The sequence below is a fragment of the Dendrobates tinctorius genome, unplaced genomic scaffold, assembly GCF_039654945.1.
Source record: "Dendrobates tinctorius isolate UK_male_01 unplaced genomic scaffold, ASM3965494v1 ptg000037l, whole genome shotgun sequence".
In the NCBI taxonomy this organism is placed as follows: domain Eukaryota; kingdom Metazoa; phylum Chordata; class Amphibia; order Anura; family Dendrobatidae; genus Dendrobates; species Dendrobates tinctorius.
In genome coordinates this window covers 32,716,201-32,733,670 of record NW_027361705.1, presented here as the reverse complement: position 1 = coordinate 32,733,670, position 17,470 = coordinate 32,716,201, and the positions used below count along the sequence as shown (strand labels likewise).

Genomic DNA, 17,470 nt, shown 5'->3' with positions numbered 1-17,470 from the left:
AGCTCAGATATGGGAAGAAATGAACTTGAATCCTCCTGGCAGCCTCAGGCTGAGACACGGCTATAGTCAACGCTAAGTACATGGTGAGCGGCGGCTGGAAGCATATCCCAATACTTTGACAGCTTGCTTTGCAGTACATTAGTACACACCTGGCTGTACTGCTTCCATCTGCTGCTCCCCATGAACTGAGCAGAGACTGAAGCCACATCTCTGACTTAATGTCAGATGACGCCGGTAGGAATAAAGTTAATTTCTTCTCGGTTGCTGGGCTGTCATTGTAGCAGCTGAATGGCTTTCTAAGGATATGTGCAGGCAATCAGTAATAGTTGCGGTTTGGACGCTGCGCAGAGGCCAGCTGTTACAGCATAGTGGATGGATGCACATTCAGTTGAAATGTATTGCGGAGCAGAGAGCCACCGACTCCCGTCATTACAATATCCATTCAAGCCTATAAGAAGCCAGCAGCTGGTCTAGGCATGCCCGTTGACTTTTTTTGGAGCCTCTCTAATCCGGTTGTCTATCACAGTTTGGACCTTGTCAAAGTCGCTCCTTTCGCTTGCCCATTAGCCAAACTTTGAGACTTGACTGGTGCCGCCTAATGTATCTCAAACCCTTAATAGGTAACAGTCACAAAACATTCAATATCATGTATTTCACCTGTCTTTGGTTTTAATGTTTTAATGTTATAAGTGATCGGTGTACAGTCTACTTTGTGTGTGTATATATATATATATATATATATATATATATTCAAACAATGTGAAAAACATATAGCCAGCTCACCATAAAGGAGTTCCTCTTGATGCAGTAATCGGTGTTCACCTTATGATTGCACGGATCCAGGCAGGGAGTATGCCCCAACAAATAGAAATATCCTTTTGCTGGATCCCAATTTTCTCATATCTATATATATATATATATATATATATATATATATATATATATATATATATTTTGACTGACTGCTGTGGGTACATTACATTTCATACTTTACATCCATTAAAAAAAAGTGTCATGACTAACGCCTACAGATATTTTTGATCTAGTGTCTCGTGTATTCCTTTTCCAGAATTAGTGTGGCAGGTGGTCACGTCATCAGAACAAGTATTGATGCTGGAAATTAAATCATTGATAATTATGTCCAGTGAAATTGAAAGTTTAATAGGTAACTTTTCACCTTTTTGGGATGAGCAGCTAATGAGATGGCAGAATTTGGCAAGGTGCTTAGCTAAGGTGCTTTGTGATGTATAAAATGGGTTTGCAGGAGAAGGAAGATCACAATTACACCTTCCATCCCTTATTAAGGTCTTTCTGTAACACTCGTCCAGGTAAGTGTTATGTCATTCTGGTTGGGGTGTGGATGGCTACTTAATCAGAAGTTAAGTTAGAAGTTTAAAGCCACGTGTAGAGTGGAAATAGATGAAGAATCTTACATTATTTACTAGTTTGGTTCCTTTATCTGTATTAATTTCTACAAAATTTTCCACCAATTATATAAATAAATGTGTACATATATATATATATATATATATATATATATATACCGCTCAAAAAAATAAAGGCAACACTTAAACAACAGAATATATCTCCAAGTAAATCAAACTTCTGTGAAATCAAGCTGTCCACTTAGGAAGCAACACTGATTGACAATCTATTTCACATGCTGTTGTGCAAATGGAATAGACAACAGATGGAAATATGGAAATTATTGTCAAATATCAAGACACCCTCAATAAAGGAGTGGTTCTGCTGGTGGGGACCACAGACCACCTCTCAGTACCAATGCTTTCTGGCTGATGTTTTGGTGACTTTTGAATGTTGGTTGTGCTTTCAAACTCATGGTAGCATGAGATGGACTCTACAACCCACACAAGTGGCACAGGTAGTGTAGCTCATCCAGGATGGCACATCAATGCGAGCTGTGGCAAGAAGGTTTGCTGTGTTTGTCAGCATAGTGTCCAGAGGCTGAAGGCACTACCAGGAGACACGCCAGTACACCAGGAGATGTGGAGGGGGCCATAGGAGGGCAACAACCTAGCAGCACGACCGCTACCTCAGCCTTTGTGCAAGGAGGAACAAGAGGAGCACTGCGAGAACCCTGCAAAATGACCTCCAACAGGCCACAAATGTGCATGTGTCGGAACAAACGGTTAGAAACCGACTCCATGAGGATGGTCTGAGTGCCCAACATCCACAGATGGGGGTTGTGCTCACAGCTAGTGTTGAGCATTCCGATACCGCAAGTATCGGGTATCGGCCGATACTTGCTGTATCGGAATTCCGATACCGACTTCCGATATTTTTTCAATATCGGAAGTCGGCATCGGAATCGGAAGTTGAAGTTCAAAGTTGATTGACAGCCGAAATGACGTCATCATGATGCGCGGTGTGTGCGCATCATGATGCGCCGTCATTTCGGGCCTTCCGGGGGTGTCTGCCGGCCTGCCGGGGGGCTGTGCCGGCCTGCCGGGGGGCTGTGTGGACTGCCCGGGGTCTGTACCGGCCTGCCGGGGGGCTGTGCCGGCCTGCCGGTGGTCTGTGCACCCTGTGGGGGTCTGTACCGGCCTGCCGGGGGGCTGTGCCGGCCTGCCGGTGGTCTGTGCACCCTGTGGGGGTCTGTACCGGCCTGCCGGGGGGCTGTGCCTGTACCATGACAGTGATTGACACATTAGCCAATGATGGGACAGTAGTAGTCCCATCATCCGGCTAATGTGTTAAATGTTAAAAAAAAAAAAAATACTACATACATACTACATACATACTACATGCATGCTACATACATACTACATGCTACATACATACTACATATATACTACATGCATGCTACATACATACTACATGCTACATACATACTACATATATACTACATGCATGCTACATACATACTACATGCTACATACATACTACATACATACCACATATATACTACATACATACTACATGCATGCTACATACATACTACATACATACTACATACATACCACATATATACTACATACATACTACATGCATGTTACATACATACTACATACATACTACATGCATGCTACATACATAACACATATATACTACATACATACTACATACATACTACATGCTACATACATACCACATATATACTACATACATACTACATACAATACATTCATACAATACATACATAGACATACAGTACATATAACATAGAGTAACATACTTACCAATACTTGTCACATTGTTCCCCGAAGCCATTGTCTTTTACGGAATAAATATTAACATAACAAACCACAAAAATACTCACCCACGATCCGAAGCAGTCCACGAGTGTGTCCCACGACGATCTTGGGTAGAGAACTGCAGCATCAGCTGATGCTGCCGTTCTCTACGGGCTGCAGGAATCCAATGACGGAAGGTAGGTATCCTTCCGCACTGTATTCCTCCGCCACTTAAAAAAAAAAAAGTCCCTAGTCTCACTTTATGCCATTGCTGTGTGGGAATTTCCCATGTTGCATGCATGTAGTATATATGTAGTATGAATGTAGCATGTATGTAGTATGAATGTAGCATGTATGTAGTATGCATGTTGTATGTATGTAGCATGTATGTAGCATGTAATTTTTTTTTTTTTTTTACATTCAACACATTAGCCGGATGATGGGACTACTACTGTCCCATCATTGGCTAATGTGTCAATCACTGTCATGGTAGCAGGCATCGCCAGATGGGACTTGTAACAACATTGTTTCAAGCATGTGATCCTCGTTCAAACTCACCTGTGGCAAGTAACAGGTGTGAGCAATATGAAAATCACACCTGAAACCAAATAAAAAGGGAGAAGTTGACTCAATCTTTGAATTGTGTGTCTATGTGTGCCACACTAAGAATGGAGAATAGAAATAGGAGAAGAGAACTGTCTGCGGACTTAAAAACCAAAATTGTTGAAACATTTAAAGAATCTCAAGGTTACAAGCCCACTCTAGAGATTTTGATGTTCTTTTGTCCAAGATGCACAACAAATTTACAACCCTTGGCACAGTAGCTGATCTCCCTGGGCATGTAGTATATATGTAGTATGCATGTTGCATGCATGTAGTATATATGTAGTATGTATGTTGCATGTAGTATATATGTAGTATGCATGTTGCATGCATGTAGTATATATGTAGTATGTATGTAGCATGCATGTAGTATATATGTAGTATGTATGTAGCATGTATGTAGTATGTATGTAGTATGTATGTGGTATGTATGTAGCATGTAGTATGTATGTAGCATGCATGTAGCATGCATGTAGTATGTATGTAGCATGCATGTAGTATGCATGTAGCATGCATGTAGTATGTATGTAGTATGTATGTAGCATGCATGTAGTATGTATGTAGTATGTATGTAGCATGTAGCATGTATGTAGTATGTATGTGGTATGTATGTAGCATGTAGTATGTATGTAGCATGCATGTAGTATATATGTAGTATGTATGTAGCATGTAGTATGTATGTAGTATGTATGTAGTATGTATGTGGTATGTATGTAGCATGTAGTATGTATGTAGCATGCATGTAGCATGCATGTAGTATGTATGTAGCATGCATGTAGTATATATGTAGTATGTATGTAGCATGTAGTATGTATGTAGTATGTATGTAGTATGTATGTGGTATGTATGTAGCATGTAGTATGTATGTAGCATGCATGTAGCATGCATGTAGTATGTATGTAGCATGCATGTAGTATGTATGTATGTAGTATGTATGTAGCATGCATGTAGTATGTATGTAGTATGTATGTAGTATGTATGTAGCATGCAGTATGTATGTAGCATGTATGTAGCATGTATGTAGTATGTATGTAGTATATATGTAGTATGTATGTAGCATGTAGTATGTATGTAGCATGCATGTAGTATATATGTAGTATGTATGTAGCATGTAGTATGTATGTAGCATGCATGTAGTATATATGTAGTATGTATGTAGCATGTAGTATGTATGTAGCATGCATGTAGTATATATGTAGTATGTATGTAGCATGTAGTATGTATGTAGCATGCATGTAGTATATATGTAGTATGTATGTAGCATGTAGTATGTATGTAGCATGCATGTAGTATATATGTAGTATGTATGTAGCATGTAGTATGTATGTAGTATGTATGTAGTATTTTTTTTTTTTTTTTAACATTATTATTATTATTATTATTATTATTTATTGTTATAGCGCCATTTATTCCATGGCGCTTTACATGTGAGGGGGGTATACATAAAAACAAGTACAATAATCTTAAACAATACAAGTCATAACTGGTACAGGAGGAGAGAGGACCCTGCCCGCGAGGGCTCACAATCTTCAAGGGATGGGTGATAATACAGTAGGCGAGGGTAGAGCTGGTCGTGCAGCGGTTTGGTCGATCGGTGGTTACTGCAGGTTATAGGCTTGTCGGAAGAGGTGGGTCTTCAGGCTCTTTTTGAAGGTTTCGATGGTAGGTGAGAGTCTGATATGTTGTGGTAGAGAGTTCCAGAGTAGGGGTGATGCGCGAGAGAAATCTTGTATGCGATTGTGGGAAGAGGAGATAAGATGGGAGTAGAGAAGGAGATCTTGTGAGGATCGGAGGTTGCGTGCAGGAAAGTACCGGGAGACAAGGTCACAGATGTATGGAGGAGACAAGTTGTGGATGGCTTTGTATGTCATGGTTAGGGTTTTGTAATGGAGTCTCTGGGCAATTGGGAGCCAGTGAAGGGATTGACAGAGGGGAGAAGCTGGGGAATAGCGGGGGGACAGGTGGATTAGTCGGGCAGCAGAGTTTAGAATAGATTGGAGGGGTGCGAGAGTGTTTGAGGGGAGGCCGCAGAGCATGAGGTTGCAGTAGTCAAGGCGAGAGATGATGAGGGCATGGACTAGGGTTTTTGCAGATTCTTGGGTGAGGAATGAACGGATGCGTGAAATATTTTTGAGTTGAAGTCGGCAGGAAGTGGAAAGGGTTTGAATATGTGGTTTGAAGGAGAGATCAGCATCAAGGATTACTCCGAGGCAGCGAGCTTGTGGGACTGGGGAGAGTGGGCAGTCATTTACTGTAATTGATAGGTTCGTAGGGGGGGTCACGTGAGATGGGGGAAAGATGATGAATTCTGTTTTGTCCATGTTGAGTTTCAGATATCTAGTGGAGAAGAAGGATGAAATAGTGGACAGACATTGAGGGATTCTAGTTAGTAGGGAGGTGATATCTGGTCCAGAGATGTAGATCTGTGTGTCATCAGCATAAAGATGATACTGAAAGCCATGAGATTCTATGAGCTGTCCCAGGCCAAAGGTGTAAATAGAGAACAGCAGGGGCCCTAGGACTGAACCTTGTGGGACTCCGACAGATAGGGGGCGAGGTGAGGAGGTGGTGTGTGAGTGGGAGACGCTGAATGTCCGGTCTGTTAGGTATGATGAGATCCAGGAGAGGGCCAAGTCTGTGATGCCGAGGGATGAGAGGGTCTGTAATAATAGGGAATGGTCCACTGTGTCAAAGGCAGCCGACAGGTCCAGGAGGAGGAGGACAGAGTAGTGTCGCTTGCTCTTGGCAGTTAAGAGGTCATTGGTGACCTTAGTAAGGGCAGTTTCAGTGGAGTGGTGTGACCGGAAGCCAGATTGTAAGCGGTCGAAGAGGGAGCAAGAAGAGAGATGGGAGGACAGTTCAAGGTAGACGTGTTGTTCCAGTAGCTTGGAGGCGTATGGGAGAAGTGATATAGGGCGATAGCTAGATACAGAGGATGGGTCAAGAGAGGGCTTTTTGAGGATAGGTGTGATGGAGGCATGTTTAAAGCTTGAGGGGAAAACACCAGTTGTTAGTGATAGGTTGAAGAGATGGGTTAGGGTTGGGATGAAGACTGTGGTGAGGTTTGGGATGAAGTGGGATGGGATCGGGTCGAGTGCACAGGTGGTGAGATGTGATCTTGAGAGTAGAGTGGAGAGTCGATCTTCTGTAATGGTGGAGAAGTTGGTTTTGAAGGTGGAGGGCTGGGAAGTCGGGAGGAAGGGCTCTGGGGGTTGTTGACCAAAACTGTCCCTGATGTTATCAATTTTCTGCTTGAAAAATGAGGCAAAGTCTTCAGCTGAGATGAGTGGGGAGGGAGGAGGTGCTGGGGGGCGGAGGAGAGAATTGAAGGTGTTGAATAACTGTTTAGGGTTGTGAGACAGGGAGGATATGAGAGATGAGAAGTAGGTTTGTTTAGCTGTGGCGAGTGTGGTCTTGAAAGTAGTGAGGGACTGTTTGAATGCGATGAAATGCTCGTTGGAGTGGGATCTTTTCCATCTGCGCTCAGCAGCCCTGGAAGCTCGCCTCAGCTCTTTGGTCAGGCTGGTGTGCCAGGGCTGTCTGTTGATTTTGCGAGTTTTGGTATGTGTAAGTGGGGCAGCGGATTCCAAAGCTACAGCTATTGTGGTGTTATATAGAGCGGCAGCGTCATACACATTAGCCGGATGATGGGACTACTACTGTCCCAGCATTGGCTAATGTGTCAATCACTGTCATGGTAGCAGGCATCGCCAGATGGGACTTGTAGTCCCATCGGACGATGCTTGCACAGACCCCCGGACATCAGCACAGCCCCCCGGCAGGCCGGCACAGGCCCCCGGCAGGCCGGTACAGACCCCCACAGGGTGCACAGACCACCGGCAGGCCGGCACAGCCCCCCGGCAGGCCGGTACAGACCCCCACAGGGTGCACAGACCACCGGCAGGCCGGCACAGCCCCCCGGCAGGCCGGTACCGACCCCGGGCAGTCCACACAGCCCCCCGGCAGGCCGGCAGAGACCCCCGGAAGGCCCGAAATGACGGCGCATCATGATGCGCACACACCGCGCATCATGATGACGTCAGGCCGTCAATCAACTTTGAACTTCCGATTCCGATGCCGAATTCAGATATTGAAAAAATATCGGAAGCCGGTATCGGAATTCCGATACAGCAAGTATCGGCCGATACCTGATACTTGCGGTATCGGAATGCTCAACACTAGTGCTAACACTTTCTGCCATGCTTATACATATATATGGCCGAAAACTACATATATATCAAAGAAAAGTAAGGCAGAGAAGTTAAAGGAATATATCAGCAGTATCAGCTCTCCTATGGCCACGTAGGTCATAGAAAATTAAATAAAATGATCTCTTGATATCTGCAAACCGATGTCTTATTCCAGAGAAATCCACATTTTCTTATTATGTAAATGAGCTGTTAAGATCTATGGTCCGGACATAGATCTCCCTGAGAATCTGCCTTTAGAGTTTATTTTAAATAAAAAGGGGGCATTACCAGCGGGAGATATGTAACAGTCTGCTTTCATGACCTACATATCTCACCTTAGTATTTCCTCCTAATATTGAAAATAAGCTCTGGAGGCAGATTTTCAGGGAATCAATTTTTCAGTTGTAAAACATTGGATCCCAGATATCAAGTTATCATTTTATTCAGCTTCCTATGACCTACATGCCCATATGGACGGTTTAGGAGGATTGATCCTACTGACAAAAGGGCTTTAAAAATAGATATTGACCAAATGGCATAACTATATCCACTGCTTAATAATAGATTGGTATCATTTATGTGTGACACCCCAGAGTCCGGTTGTCACAGTGACATTGCCTCCTTCTATGAGGTGAAGTCATGCTTGGAGGCAGAAAGGGGACCCCATGCCAGGTAACATAGATTAAATCACAATTGCTGCTGCAGGTCAGAAAAGGAAGCTGCCTTATAAATTCTGGCCAGCAGAGGGGGTTGGTGAGTCAGCTAGAAGTGAGCTGAGGGGGTTGTCATGGAAACAAGAGCAGCTGTGAGGAAAATGACAAGACAGTTAAACGTGAGGTAAAAAGATCTTTCTGGAAGATCCTGTCAGTTCAAGACAGGGAGCTGATCTGTGAGGAGCTGTTAAGGGGGGATGATCTGTTAAGAGGGAAAGTACATGAGCAGAGATGGAGAGGCTCTGGGGAAGCTAAAAACTGCGCATAGCAGACCCCAGAGCAAAGCTCTAATAGAGAAAAAGGGACATCAGAGTCGTTGGTGGTCAGGAGCTGTAAGTCCTGACCGCTCAATCTGAAATTACAGGGGATTGTAAATTCCTGTGTGACATTGAGCACCTGAGGGCATGGCAGCAGATAAGGAGCCCGGGGCTGTCAGTGAAAAGGACGGTACCCATGGAATAGGCTCATGCTGACAGCCGTACAGGTTAGTGAAATCAGCACGCAATTGAGGGTCCCAACTTAGTTATAAACAGTGGAGACCCACACACAAAGCGCAGAAGGAAGGTCCAAAATCACCTCCTGGCAAGGTGGATCCCCTGAATGCCTCCAGGCGAGCCAGACTCATCCCATCACCTGTATGCGGTACTCCGGATTGCAACCAATTACCAGTAAAAGGTAAAGAAACTGCACCTCTCTGTGTCCTTCTCTCATTTCTCTGCACCCCAACATTCACAGCCATTTTGACTATTAATCTAACATCTTTGCCCTGGGACTATTGCTCTACCTGTGGAGAGCTATTTTCACCTCAGCTGCGCCACATCAACAGTCTCAGGGGAACAACATTGCAGCGCTGGTCACCTCTGATCAGAATACCACAGGTGGCGTCACGTATTTAATCATCTACAAACTTTATCTTCATTTTTACCACATCACCAACAACTTATCCCCTTCCCCTTTCATCATTTTATTTAATGGATGCCCCAGGGCTACGGACAGGGTCGCCGCCGCCGTGACATCCCTCATTGAAGTCAACGGGCCCGATACCGAGTACCCCACGGCCTTGCACTCCGCGTGCACGCTCTCTCGCGCCCACACCCCCGGGCGCTCCATATGTCTGTGTAAGGATTAAAGTCAATGTCAAATCACTACATAAAGAAAGAAAGAATATTTCAGTTCTTTTATTTTATATACTCATTCAATTCTATACTAGATTTGAGCGAAACAGGTCGTACAGATTCATAAGTCACCGACTTATGGCAAAGTCGGGTTTCGCCAACCGAAACCCGACCACAGCGTGAAGTCGGCCATCTGGTCGGCAAAACGAGTGACAAAGTCGGATTTCCCAGAATGCTTGCATGTGACTTTTTTCAGCCACTGAGCAAGGACGTACACTGTGGGCAACGAGATGATATGTGCAGTGTCCGGGGAGAGAGAGAGAGAGTTTTCGCGCACTTTAAAAAAGCGGTCCAGCATGTAGGTGTGTTTCCTGCCCTCCACTCCCTGCTGACTTTGCTTCCCCATTGACTTGCATTGGGTTTCGTGTTTCAGTCGGACCTTTGACTTTTCCCGATAGTCGGCCGATTTCGTTCGACTCGACTTTTGAGAAAGTCGGGTTTCATGAAACCCGTCTCAGCCCTTAAAAAGGCAAAGTCGCTCATCTCTATTCTATACTATTTCAGCATATTTATCTCAGTTTAGTACAGCTCATAGTTCTTCATTTCTTCTGTGCACAGTTCCACCCTCTATTTCTTTCATCATGGTCCTGTGGATACAATGCCTCCCTCTGGCAGTACTTCTCATCCTATTTACACCCATCACCCAAGCCAGGCCCTCAGTGCCCTCAGATCACCTATGTGGGTATCAACTTGTTGAAGAATTGATCATGGTGTGCGGTGAAAGAGGTTTCTATCGCCCTAAAGTCAGACGAGGTAAGATGCGAATGTGCTTTAAAATTTCAGATATTACGTTTCAGATTTTGACAATAGATACAGATTGGTAGAAAACGGGGAATTATCCTTAAAAATATTACTAAAATGGAAGAGTGGCGTTGACTACGACAAAGGTCTAAAGCTGGAGTCACAACTTTTGTGACACAACAGCGATCTCACCAGCGAGATCGCTGTGTGTGACAGCGATCAGCGACCGGCCCACCTGCCGGTATCGCTGATCGCTGCAAGAAACCTCTGGACTTTTTTTTCGTCGCTGGTCTCCCGCTGGCCAGCACGCATCGCTGCGTGTGACAGGCAGGAGACCAGCGATCAGCTGTAAAAAATAATAAAAAAAATAAAAAAATATTGTTATTCTCACCTTCCAACGTCCCGCGCAGCCATCCCGCCTCTCTCCACGCTCCCGGTCCCAGTGATCCTTTGCACGAATGACCGCAAGATGTTGCGCTCCCGCGAGACCGCAACATTCTCGCGGTCATTCTCGCAAAGGATCACTGGGACCGGGAGCGTGGAGAGAGGCGGGATGGCTGCGCGGGACGTTGGAAGGTGAGAATAACAATATTTTTTATTTTAATTCTATTTTTTTACAGGGATATGGCATCAGCGCTAACAAACACAGCGATGCCGCGCGCTCGGCATCGCTGTGCTGATCGCTGGTGAAGCTGTCTGTGTGACAGCTCACCAGCGATCACATAGCGACTTACCAGCGATCCTGACACGTTGACATCGTTGTCGGGATCGCTGGTAAGTTGCTATGTGTGACTCCAGCCTAAAGCTTGCTTTCAGTTTGTTCATTTTCCACAGTTTACTTTTTTATTTGCAATAGTTGGACATGAGCCCCAATTTTTAATGCTACGTGTCTGAAGGCGGACATGTGTATTTATGCCTAACTGACACCAATTAGCAGCGATAATCCATGTTGGGACACTTCACCAGCCGATAATGCCTGGATATCAATTTACTCATACATTTCTAGGAGGACTAACAGAGGAACATAAAGTTCTTAATAAAAATGAATTTAACAAAAATTATATTATGTGGAGTAGAAGCATTTTTGAAAAAAAGACATGTTTGGAGGGCATGATTCTTATCAGTGGTGGTCCACCATGGAAAAATTAAAAAAGTGATAATCTATGCATTTAGAATGTATCAGAAAACGGTTTTGACTAGCTGACCCTTTTAAGATTGTTTTCCTAGTGTATGTTGCAGTCATAAAGAGGTTGTCCATTACTTTTATATTGATGACCTATTCTTAGGATAGATCATCAATGTCTGATCGGTGGGAAGTTCGTCATTCGGCACCCCCTCCGATCAGCAGTTCTTGGTGCCAGTGGCGGCCAGGAATGCTTAGTTGCAGAACTGCTCCATCTATTGATAGTGATTGTGGCTGGGTACTGCACATCACTCCCCTATTGATTTGAATAAGAGACAGATGTGCAGTATCCAGTCGCGGTCACCATCAGTAGATGGAGCAGCTCTTCTGGCCACGGACGACACCGAAAACAGCTGATCGGCAGAGGTGACAGATGTTTCACCCCCACAAATCAGACATTGATGACCTATCCTAGGGATAGATCATCAACGTTAACGTAGTAGACTGTCTCTTTTAGAAAAAGCCAAAGAGTGACTGTTCAATCAAGCACAGGTGGCTGGTACGCACTTGGCGTGGCCACGCTGTTCAGTTGACCTTTCCCACATACTTATTCAGCATATTTCCTTGCCCTCTTCTTTTTTAATTGACAGGTCTGGCTTTATAAGAGCAATAGGAGCGGGCAGATAGATGACATTTGCACTGCACTGCTCAGCCACGCAGGGTGTGCACTGACTGCTTGTGGTTGGTTTGAACAATCATTTTCAATAACCTGGTAGTAATGTTCCACATAAGAGTGAAATATATAATTATTTTTTATAATAATCCAAATCATTCAGGTTTTCTGAAAATCTCTAACCTATCATACCATTCAACCTTCACTCATCTCAGTTACAGTAAGCGACTGCTGTTTTTTTTATATGACAGTTTTACTTGTGTGCCAACATTTTCCATTGGAAGCATTTATGCGCTATTCACAAGATATGCTTTAAATGTTGGTAGTCAGGGGCACCCATTTTCCAAAGTGGTCTCCGGCTGCCTCAGTTTCAATGGAGGCATAGCCATTCTTGAATCTTTAATATTGGGAATTTGTAAAAAACCATGCCCAATCCATGGTCAGCATGAATCCAGTGATGAGTTCCTATTATTCCTAGTCTTTGGGAATTATGCAGCTAGTGGCAGCTTGAAATTTTCAAACATCTATTAGGGACCATCAGTCTTCTAATATGTACTTGGAAGTTCCCGAATGGAAACAATCACCTATCAGACATTTATGGCATATATTAAATACCGGAGTAAAAAAGGAGCATGAGATGATATGCAGATAAAAATATCAATACATTTTATTAATCATCATACAAAGTGCATAAAGCTATAACAATAAAGTGCCAATCAAATGCAGAAACCCAGGACAACCCACCCCTCACAAAAGATGGAAACAATCCGGGAAAGAAATCACATATATAACCAAATGTCCGAAGTGCTATATCCCATATCCAATCATTGTGCCCAGTGGCTTAACAGAGGAAATAAGAAACTCCAAGACTAAATATGGGGGACAAGAGCAAAGTCAATGTATCATTATGAGCAATCCACCAGAGGCTCAGAAATAAATAGCAATGTACCCCATAGAAAGTACTAAACAAATGGGAACTTACCAATGGATGAGAAGGGAGGAGAGAGGCCCGGCAGTGTATCCCCGACGCGCGTTTCATGGCAACACTAGGCTTCTTGGCAGAATTTAGTACCCATAAACGGTAATATATTTTTCAAGAAAGACATCCAGGCCCTTCTTGAACTTATGTAGTGACTCAACCATTACAACATCATATGGCAGAGAATTCCATAGTCCCACTGCTCTTACAATAAGAATCAAAAATCTCACTGTTCTTTCAGTAAAGAATCACTATCTGTGATGATGATCAAACTTTTTTTCCTCTAAATGTAGATGATGTACCCATGTCATCATTGCAAGCTTAGGTATAAAAAAATCAGAAAAGACCATTTCCATCACAGACTCCCAGATGGCTCATGATAAGTAAATTTCAGGAAGCCATAGCAGCCACCATTTTGAAGCTATCCTTACTGGTATTTTCGAATTTGATTTATTATAGTATAACACATGTTTTATTCTACTTTACTATTAAATGGATCAGTCTGTAGGAAGCCATAACTATATAAACAACAATAAAAGTAAACTAACAAATACTGGAATAAAGTAAAGAAAGTTAAACAGGACAACAAATTCCCTCGAGTATATTGGCTGCTCCACCCATATTAATGATCTCAGCAAGAATGGCTTTCTAAAATAATGAGTGTATTTACTGTAGATGTCCCATTCTTGTGCCTTTTTTCTTTTTATACCAAACTGAGGCAAAATATCTAAAGTAAATAAAAAAGTAGGAGACAAAAATGACTCAAAGATGACAGGTTTAAACAATCCCTAAAATGATTCTCAAAAAACATTGTTATTATACTCTTATTGTCTTTATCGCATATATAGCGCTTGGCAAAATTAGATTGCAAATTAATACTGCTTTAATTACACTTATTTAACAACTGGTTATTAGCTGGGATTTTGTGCCTAGTTCTTTAAAGAATAATCAAATTAATTTTCTATATTTCTGCCCTATGTACGAGTACAAGCTATAGAGTGTACCATAATCTGACATTCTGGGGCTCAGTTCGGAACAGCTATGGGTTCCCTTTGGCTTCTATTTTTTATTGTGCCAGCAGTGTGGTCTGCAGGGTTCTTCTTGTCATAAATGATGGATCAGTTGTACATCAATAAATGTCATTTTAGAAGACAAGAAGCAATTGCACTAATATAAGCAGTGTACTGTAGTAAGTACAGACTCAGGACAGACGTCCTCAAAATGCTGAAGGAACTGTGAAATCTCAAGAGTGCCATAGAATCCTGGATAGAAGTGCACCCCCAAATTTATCTATGTTGTCAGCGAAGAAGGGTTCATGAGGACTAGGCTCCTGAAGCACTCTGAAGGTTCCAAATGAGGTGGATGATCTGTCGTGTTGGGGCACAGAAATCCAGAAGATGGGGGATACTCAGAAGTCCTGGTGGTAATTGAGTGAGGAACCTACAATTGTGAAGGCGACAAGGAGGTTGTGTTGGGGCACAGAATTCCAGAGGATGAGGGATACTCGAGAGAAGTCTTGGTGGTGATTGAGTGAGGAACGTACAAGTGTGAAGGAGGGAAATAGGTCTTGGGAGGACCAGAGATTGTGTGGGAAGGTATCGAAAGATTACTTCAAAGATATTCAGAGGAGACAGATTCTGGATGGTTTTGTAGGCCAATTATCCCAAAAATACATTGGAAATTTAGATTGGCAGCCCTATTGGAGACAGGAAGCAATGAGAGATAAGGGTCTCTGTAGAGTACTGCAGAATATATTGGCACTATATAAATGAAAATAAAGTTTAATTTTGTCCTTTTGAACTAGTAAAGAATAATTCATCTCAGCCACCGAACATCGTGACTGTAATAAAACCACCATAATAGTATCATAGTATAGCGATATATTTTCATGTAGAGATGTTGGGACAGTTTTATGAGGCCAGACCTTGGTCTAATCTTATAATGCACTTCTATATTTTCCTAATTCTACAGTGAATGGAGCCCAAGGCCATGACTATCCTCGAGGAATCGTGGAACGGTGCTGCATTGGAAAATGCTCGTATTATGATCTGCTGGACTACTGCGACTAAGGGACAGATGTTGGGACACCTTCATAAATAACCTGTCTATGCAAATCACACATACACACTAGGGATGGGCAAATCCTGAAATACTCGGAATCGCTAGACTCTAATGAGTCCGACTCGGAAACTCGCTACTCGTTGCGAGTCTAGCGAGTCCAATGTTAATGAATGGGGATGCGAGTATTGCAGCGATTCCTGTGCTGCCATTTTTTTTGTTCCGCTTACTTCCCGCATGTGGCTGTGCACACCATGCGGAAAGTAAGCAGAACAATTGCGGATGGTACCCACGGTCCGGAGGAGAGGAGACTGTCCTCAGGGCTTTGGGCACCATATCCCTGTAAAAAATAGAATTTAAAAATAAAAAAATATTGTTATTCTCACCCTCTGACGTCCCGCGCAGCCTTCTCGCCTCTCCACGCATCCGTTCCCAGTAGTCCTTTGCGAAAATGCCCGCGATGGCGTCCGTTCTCGCGGGATCGCGAAGTCTCGCGGTCATTCGCGCGACGTCATCGCGAATGACCGTGAGACATCGCGATCCCGCGAGAACGGACGTCATCGTGGGCATTTTCGCAAAGGATTACTGGGAACGGATGCGTGGAGAGGCGGGAAGGCTGCGCGGGACGTCGGAGGGTAAGAATAACAATATTTTTTATTTTTTTTTACATTCTATCTTTTACTACTGATGCCGCATAGGCGGCCTCAGTAGTAAAAAGTTGGTCACACTTGTCAAACACTATGTTTGACGAGTGTGACCAACCTGTCAATTAGTTCTCCAAGCGATGCTACAGATCGCTTGGAAAACGCTAGCATTTGCATTGGACTCATTAGTGTGCGAGTAATCGCTTGGAAACTCGCAGAGTACCGACTCCTGCGAGTCCCCTACTACTCGCAGAGTAACGAGTCCTAACGAGTAGATTCGCCCATCCCTAATACACACAATTTATATATATGTTCCCCCTCCGCTCCTGATATTTCGATTGTGTCTTTTGGCCATTGTGTTACATATGAATACCGAGAGAGGACTTCGGGGATGACGATATTAATATTCAACATATTGGTATTGTCCATAGATAAAAAGTGTTACCAACTGCAAAAAGACACAAGTGGAATACAGAACGACAGGTGGCAAAGGCTTATAAAAAAAAAATTGTGGGTTCACGCAAGGGTATCAACTCTCCCGAAAGTAACCGAGTGGAGGACGGGGGTGACAGTGAACAAGTGGAAAAAATTGTGAGAAGAATTTCGTTAACCCGGTGCTTTTCTGACACTGAATGGGGTGAAATGCCTTAAATGTCCTACAAAGCCTCTTTTCATAATGTAAGTGTTCTGTACCTATCCATCCTCTCTCCCTGGCTGAATACAAATAAATGAATAGATAAAGCACTTCTTTTGGTATTATTTAGCGCCGCTACTGTGTGTATAATAAGTTTGATTTATAAATACATTAAGCTGGGATTTATACGCTCGGGGCCTGTCATCGGCCTCGCAGCTGCTGTGATTAGCTGGCAGTATTTACATCCAACCAACAGGAAATAAGAGAGGGAAAAATACATTATGTGTGCACAACAAAAGAAAAAGCCAACTCATTGCTACTTCACTTTTTTTTTTTCAGGGGCCAAAACCACAATTAAAGTATCGTATAGAACGGAAAACACTTCCTTCTGCAATATCAGGCTGCCATGGCAGGGGAAAGGTTAAATTGGCGATGAAAATGGGGTGTGCGATCTCTGGGATATTTTAAAGGGGTGTATAAGGGGACACGGGGGTAGGCAAAGCCAAAAGACCTTATATCCCATTGTAAGAGAAGCAGTGCTGCTTTCTATTAAAGAAGTTATAGCTAGAAGGGGAGGGGGGGTCTTGACTATTGGCTGAAAGCCACTCGCTGTTGCCTACCCCCCCAGACCCCCAATCCCCCCTATCCCTCTCCGCCCCCCGCGTTCTTATCCTGAGCTGACCCCCTGTTTGGCTTTGTTCCAGAAAGCAAACCTCAAGCCCCTTCGGAAAGCCCTTAGATTG

The 17,470-nt window shown here is 43.5% G+C and overlaps 1 protein-coding gene across 1 annotated transcript; it reads left to right on the top strand.

Annotated features, from left to right (window-relative positions):
• The first annotated feature begins 1,252 nt into the window (after positions 1 to 1,252).
• Positions 1,253 to 15,460, top strand: INS (insulin). The gene is made up of 3 exons (XM_073574067.1): positions 1,253 to 1,328; positions 10,434 to 10,628; positions 15,363 to 15,460. Exons 1-3 carry the CDS (start codon positions 1,253 to 1,255, stop codon positions 15,458 to 15,460), a joined length of 369 nt encoding a protein of 122 aa, XP_073430168.1.
• Positions 15,461 to 17,470: the final 2,010 nt, after the last annotated feature.

Coding starts and splice junctions, on each gene's coding strand:
- INS (XM_073574067.1), top strand. CDS start 1,253: ATGGGTTTGCAGGAGAAGGAAGATCACAATTACACCTTCCATCCCTTA. Junction 1,329..10,433: donor TTTCTGTAACACTCGTCCAG/GTAAGTGTTATG, acceptor TTCTGTGCACAG/TTCCACCCTCTATTTCTTTC. Junction 10,629..15,362: donor TCGCCCTAAAGTCAGACGAG/GTAAGATGCGAA, acceptor CTAATTCTACAG/TGAATGGAGCCCAAGGCCAT.